We start from the raw sequence: 6,946 nt of genomic DNA, 5'->3' as shown, positions 1-6,946 counted from the left end.
ATATTAAAACCTTCATCTCCTCACTTCCAGTTTCCATAGTGATTAGCATTATAATAAAGTTAATGGTTGTACATTTTTAATTTGATACAAAAAACCTAAAATGGAGCCGCCATACATCATACCACTATAGCTTATATAAAAATGAATTTTATATTTGTTAATCATCCCTTGCTCATGATTATAAATTAGGGCTCGAGTACAATGACATGCATTCACAACAACTTCAGTCGTTAAGAGTCCAAATTCAGTTGATATAAGTCCATCGATAGAGATAACAGGAAAAACATTTGGTCGCTAGAAATCATGAAGAAACATTGTAGCTTTGTTTTGCACTCTCAAATTGTGATTTTCTTGATCTTGTTTGTAGGTGTGAATTCTCAGCTAACACCTGATTTCTACTCAAAAACATGTCCAAATCTCCTTAGAGTTGTTCGTAAAGAAGTTCAAAATGCTATCAAGAATGAAATGAGAATGGCTGCTTCTTTGCTTCGTCTTCACTTTCATGATTGCTTCGTCAGTGTGAGTTTTAATATTTTTGACTTATCTTATATCGCTTACAGTATAAATTAATACACCTTAAGTACAATTTAACCTGTTATATAAGGTAATTTTTACCTTATTTCAAAGTTATTATTAGGCCAAATATATATTGCCCTAACAGCTTAAAGCTGGAATGAACTGTCAGTTAGACACCTTATCTAGCCTTGTGACCAGTTAGACGTCTCTACTCGACAAAAGTGTGTCTTGTGAATACCCGTGGCTGACATGCATGGCTCGAACTCGTGGCATACAAATTATACGGAGATAACTTTAACGTTCCTCCAAGACGCCCCTTCTAGCATCTTTTTAATATTTTTGAAGTTAAGTCAACGTGAAGAATTTTTATATCACCAGTGCAATTTAACCGGATATGGTAGGTTATTCCTATATTTTCCAAGTTACCATATCAGATTTTGATATAAAGAGTTACTTGTTGTCGTAGGTCGATTTAATTTCATGGTATAATAAATTTATACTACGAGAATGCAAAATGTTCAAACTCTTCATTTTTCTACGAGTTAATTAACTTCTATACACTTACAATATATAAAAGAACTTTTGTACTATCAGAGCATCTAGAAAATAACTGAATGTAACTTGTTCACAAAAAGTGAATTAGTAATGTAAAACATAAGCAAATCACATGCTACGACATGTCAAAATACATTGATAATTAAAATGGGACCATTAATGCTTGATTTTTTTTAATTGTAGGGTTGTGATGCCTCATTGCTGTTGGATGGAAATAGTACCACAAGTGAGAAGTTCACTCCAGCCAACTTGAACTCAGCAAGGGGTTTTGAAGTACTAGACAATATAAAAACTGCTGTTGAGAATGCATGCAGTGGAGTTGTTTCTTGTGCAGATATAATTGCTATAGCTGCAAGGGATTCAGTTCTATTGGTTAGATCTTTACCTTCTTTAATTCATTGAAGATTTAATATACTACGTAAAGAATTTTTGCACTATTAGTATAGGTTAATCTGTTATATAACCAGGTCACTTGTCTTATCTTTTAAGTTACTAATTCCACTTTTTAGGAACGGTTACATGTAATTATCATGTAGGTGTACAAAAAAGAATTAGCTATCAATATTCGTTGCTAAATAGCTTGAGCTAACAAGAGTTTTATAAATTGTAGTTAATCCATCGTTAAATAGATTAGCGGTGATACTTTTTGTTATTTTGACACGGAAATTTAATATCGTTATTTCCTTTTTTTTTTTTTTTTTGGTGTATAGAAGTTAAGCTCTTTCTTTAAAGGTTTTAACTTTTAAGTTATATGACTGACATTGTATAAAGAATTTACACTATCAGTGAATTGTGATTTGTAATAGCAGGTCAATTAATCATTTTTCAAATTACAGAGTACTACTTTCAAACAATTTACATGAAATTACATTCCTAGTAAAAATAATCTGATTGTATAAATATTCTATATTGAACTTAAACTCTTTCTTAATAATCCTTGTTGTGGCCAAGAGTTAAACAGAGCCGTATCCGTTCGTTGATTTTCAGAATGTAGAAATATATATATGGCCACATATATTTTTGGTTTTTCACTTGGTATTCAGTACCCACTTTTGGGGTTTCTATTAATTTAGGTTCATATAGTGTAAGGTCTTATAATATATGGAGGAAAGGAGAAGGACAATTTTATATTGAGATTTTTTATTTTATTTCAGAGCTTGAATTCGAAATCTCAGATTCAGAATGAATAAATCGAATTCTATCCATCCCACGATAACCCTCATAAAATATCATTTATGAAACTAGACAAATTATTAACTTATTCTTATATTTTCAGAGTGGAGGGCCATTTTGGAAGGTGTTGTTAGGGAGAAGGGATGGATTAGCTGCTAATTTTTCTGGATCAAGCACTGCGCTTCCAGCACCTTTTGATCCCCTGAATACAATCATCTCCAAATTTAAGGCAGTTGGATTAAACATAACAGATGTTGTGAGCCTATCAGGTAATTATTTATACATGGTATTAAGATAGCACTTAAATTATATGTACATTGATATCGTAAGTTTTTTTTTTTTTTTTTTACAGTAACAGTGTAATTTAACATGGAGATAATATCTCAGATGGTCATTCAACTATGGCTAGTTCACTCAGAAAGTCACTCAACTTTGTTTTCTAACCAAAAAGTCACTAAACTATGACTAGTTCACTCAGAAAGTCACTCAATTTTATTTTCTATCAAGTCACTCAACCATACATGGCTAGTTCACTCAAAAAGTCACTCAACTTTGTTTTCTAACCACAAAGTCACTCAATTATTTTTACCAAGTTACCGGCTAATGCTTAATTATAAAAATGTACTTGTATTCATCTTATATAAGTAACTTGATTTTATATATATTTCTTACATCGTCATTACATAAAATTTTAACACACATCGATTCATAGTTAATGAATATGTTTTAGTTTATTAGTGTACTTATCTAGTGGTAAAAAGTTACTTAGAGCCTGTTTGGATGGGCTTATGTCTATAAGCTGTTTGCAGCTTATAAGCTAAAAAAAAAATAAGTTGGGTAGTCTAACTTATTTTTTTTGGCTTATAAGCTGCTTTAGATAAGCTAAGTCAAATGGGCCCAATTATTTTTTTGAGCTTATTTTAAGTACAAAATGACTTTACGCTGGTCAGCCAAACACTTAAAAAGGTTAAAAACAGCTTATAAGTAACTTATAAATCAATCCAAACGGGCTCTTAGTCTTATTTTTAAGTTAAAACGAACACACACCCCACCCCCCTCCCCGCCCCACACCAAAAAAAAAAAAAAGTTAATGAATACAAAAGGCAGTTAGGGGCAATTGTCTTTTAAACTATATTGCTCGTCTTGTAATTAAAAATTTCGCCACCTGCACCCGTATTGAAACACTTTATATAGTGAAAGCGCCCTAATAGTATAAAACAACTTTACATTATATTGACAGTATATATTAGTTGACTTTATATAAAACTTAATGCTAGATAGACATTATAGTACTGCAAAAAAAAAAAAAAAATTAAATACGAAACTAATCATCAATCTATCGTTAAATAGCCTGTAGCTAAACAATTTTTTAAATAATTTTTGCTATTTCATTTTTGAATAGGATCACCGAAGATTCTTGTTTTTAAGAACAAAGTTATTGTCGTTATTTTTTTTTATAGTGATATACTAGACTTGCCCTAACCCTTTTAAGTGTTTGAATATGTAGGTTCTCATACAATTGGATTAGCAAGGTGTACAAGCTTTGACAGCAGATTAAGAAACTTCAATGGGACAAGTTCACCAGACACAACCTTAGACACGACCTTAGTGAGTGAACTCCAAAATGTGTGTCCATCCACAAGTGATGGAAATAACACAGCCCCACTTGATAGAAACTCCACAGACTTATTTGACAATCATTATTTCAAGAATTTGCTCATTGGAAGAGGCCTTCTTGAATCAGACCAAATCTTGTTCTCAAGTAATGATGCCATAGCAACAACAAAACCCATAGTTGAAACTTATAGTAATAACTCTAAGCTTTTCTTTAATGACTTTGCTAATTCCATGATTAAGATGGGAAATATTAGCCCTCTAACTGGATCAGATGGTGAGGTCAGGAAGAACTGTAGGGTTGTTAATTAACCTAAATATTAGTATGGTGTATGTTATTATAATCCTTCAAAAAATGCTACCGCACTCATGTCGAATCTTCAACAACACATACTTGGCAGCATTTTTTTAGAGTTTGAGTAACATAGTTAGTATGTACTAGTATAAGTTGTTCTATTGTAATTTCCTTGAGGGGAAAATATGATCTGATATATATTGTATACTTTATGAAAACAATGTACGCGCCTACTCTTCATTTTTCACCTTTTTCCATACCATTTGATAGCTCGTTGTGAATATACTTAAGTAAATAAGAGTGTGCTCACTCTTAGATTAAGCTTTTTGATGAGATGGTCACATATTTTAACGTGATATCAGATTAGGCAAAGATCCTTGCTGCAACTCATTATCAAAAAGATAACTCGATCTGATTCAGTAACTTTTTGTCCAAAATTTTCTTCTATGAACTTGTGTTGAAATATTTTACTACCAAGGAAATAACATTTTTTTGCGCGGATTGTCCTTCACACGGATTGGTCTTTAATTTTTGCCCCTCAAATCGCTGGTCTTTAATTTTTTTCCCTTGCGTCTCATTTAATGAAAATTTGTGGGCCAAAGTACTCTTATTCGCTGGTCTACGAAATCAGAGATTTTGGGTTCGATCGCCAGCCGAGAAAAAAAAAATCGCAATGCGTTGTCCAGTATAGTTTTGTCGAAATGAAGCTATCCAGCATAAGTTGTGCAGTAACTAATTTGCTCGGCATAAGTTTTTATAAACTTTGCCTTGTCCAGCATAAGTTGTGCTTTGTCCGACATAAGTTCTGTAGAAAAAAGTTATGACGGATAACTTCATTTCTACAGAATTATGTCGGACAAGACATAGTTTCTATGTAACTGTGTCCGACAAGCTTTGTGAAATTATGTCATAGATCCGAATTTCATTTTTTGTTTGTCAAGAATATTTTTCAGCCACTTTTTTTATTACTTAATGTGCCAAACAACAAAAATTAATGACCAGCAATTTGAGGGCCCAAAATTAAAAACCACCCCAAGATAGGGTATCATGCGAATTGCCCAGGAAATAACTATATGGGCCATTCTACAAAACTAACTTGCTTGATCTAGTCAAGAACTGGAGTTTTGTTAGAATTGGGCTAGAGGTTTTTTTTTTTTTTTTTGGGGGGGGGGGGGGGGGGGGGAGGGGTGTGTGGAGAAGAACGCGCATGCCCTCTCAAGCTAAAATAATTATCCGTTCATACTTCCATTACTTTTGTACCTCCAAGAAAAATCAAAACTATTTACCCGAGATACCCACAAAATTATGATACCAACATCGTATATAAAATATACTGAGTTAGTACAGTCAAGCCTCTCTATAATGGCAGCGTTTGTCCGAAAATTTCATGGTTGCTATGGTGAGGTGTTGTTATGTATGTATACTGACATTTAATAGTTAGATCTCATTTAGCTGCTATAAATAAAAGTGCGTGCAAACAATTATTTTTCTCTACCTTTTATGTTATAAATGAAAACAATATACTTGCTACTTTTAAAATTCCAATTGATTTTCAGATCTCATTAATTACAAACTTAAAAAAACTAATAAATTACTAATAAATCTGTAATTAGTTGTATCATACCGATAAAGAATTAAATCCAAGGAACGTATGCATTTAAAATTAATTTAAAATCTCAATTTATTTTCATATATTATTAACTAAAAATTGAAAAGTTAATAAATTACTAATAAATCCATTACTAATTGTACCATACCGATAAAGAATTAAAATCCAAGGAACATATGCATTTAAAATTGATTTAAAATCTCAATAGCTTTTCACATCCTATTAATTAAAAATTGAAAAAACTAATAAATTCATAATTAGTTGTACCATACAGATGAAGAATTAAAATCCAAGGAACATATGCATTTAAAATTAATTTAAAATCTCAATTGATTTTCATATCTTATTAATTAAAGATTAAAAAACTAATAAATTACTTATAAATTCATAACTGGTTGTACCATACCGATAAAGAATTAAAATTCAAGGAACATCTGCATTTAAAATTAATTAGAAATTTAAATATTTCAAGTTTGACTTAAGAATTCTACAATTGTAGGTTGTTTGGCAAACTCCAATCTCTTAGTGATAATATAACACTTGAATTGATGAAGAATTTTGTCCAAAATTTCAACAAAAGGGAATTCAATAGTCGTCCAAAAGCTTAACAATTAATTCTTCGTACTTGAAATTTACTATGTGAATGACATTAATAATGATTACCATAAATATTTTAATATTTTTATACATATTATATTCTTACAAAATGTTATCACACAATATTGAGTATGGCTGTTATAGAGAGGTAATTTTACCAAGAGTGTACCGCTATAATGAATGTCACTGCTGTTATAGGTAGAATGCAATTATAGAGAAGTAAAATATAACATGAAAAATCGGTTCCAGATAAAATGAAGTTGTTATAGTAAAATATTGTTATAACGAATAACAATTATAGAGAGGTTTGGTTGTATGATGAAAGACTGCTTCAGTCCTTCTCTTAGTCCTCCATGATATCATCATGGTATATAAATATACTGAGATGGTATTATGGATGATCGTGTTCATTTATTAAAAAAGACACTTTTCTCGAAAAAAATCTCTATGATACCATCGTCTTATATACATATGTTGTGATGGTGGCATGGAGGACTGCTTCAATCCTTCAACGAGAAACTCTTCAAGACCACGGTACCATCGTGGTATATAAATATACTGAGATGGTATCATGAAGGATTGTTTTA

At 31.3% G+C, this 6,946-nt stretch overlaps 1 protein-coding gene across 1 annotated transcript; it reads left to right on the top strand.

Annotated features, from left to right (window-relative positions):
- Positions 1-234: 234 nt before the first annotated feature.
- Positions 235-4,269, top strand: LOC132629273 (peroxidase N-like). Its single transcript, XM_060344977.1, has 4 exons — positions 235-519; positions 1,255-1,443; positions 2,348-2,513; positions 3,752-4,269. Exons 1-4 carry the CDS (start codon positions 304-306, stop codon positions 4,168-4,170), a joined length of 990 nt encoding a protein of 329 aa, XP_060200960.1. The 5' UTR covers positions 235-303; the 3' UTR covers positions 4,171-4,269.
- The last annotated feature ends 2,677 nt before the right edge of the window (positions 4,270-6,946 follow it).

Source organism: Lycium barbarum, chromosome 2, assembly GCF_019175385.1.
Source record: "Lycium barbarum isolate Lr01 chromosome 2, ASM1917538v2, whole genome shotgun sequence".
NCBI classification, from domain to species: Eukaryota; Viridiplantae; Streptophyta; class Magnoliopsida; order Solanales; family Solanaceae; genus Lycium; species Lycium barbarum.
This window is presented reverse-complemented; position numbering and strand designations above follow the sequence as displayed.

What these genes read in the sequence shown, in the direction of transcription:
- LOC132629273 (XM_060344977.1), top strand. Translation starts at nt 304, where the DNA reads ATGAAGAAACATTGTAGCTTTGTTTTGCACTCTCAAATTGTGATTTTC. An exon ending in CAAGGGATTCAGTTCTATTG is followed by an intron (nt 1,444 to 2,347) that starts GTTAGATCTTTA and finishes TTATATTTTCAG; the next exon opens with AGTGGAGGGCCATTTTGGAA. An exon ending in AGATGTTGTGAGCCTATCAG is followed by an intron (nt 2,514 to 3,751) that starts GTAATTATTTAT and finishes TTGAATATGTAG; the next exon opens with GTTCTCATACAATTGGATTA.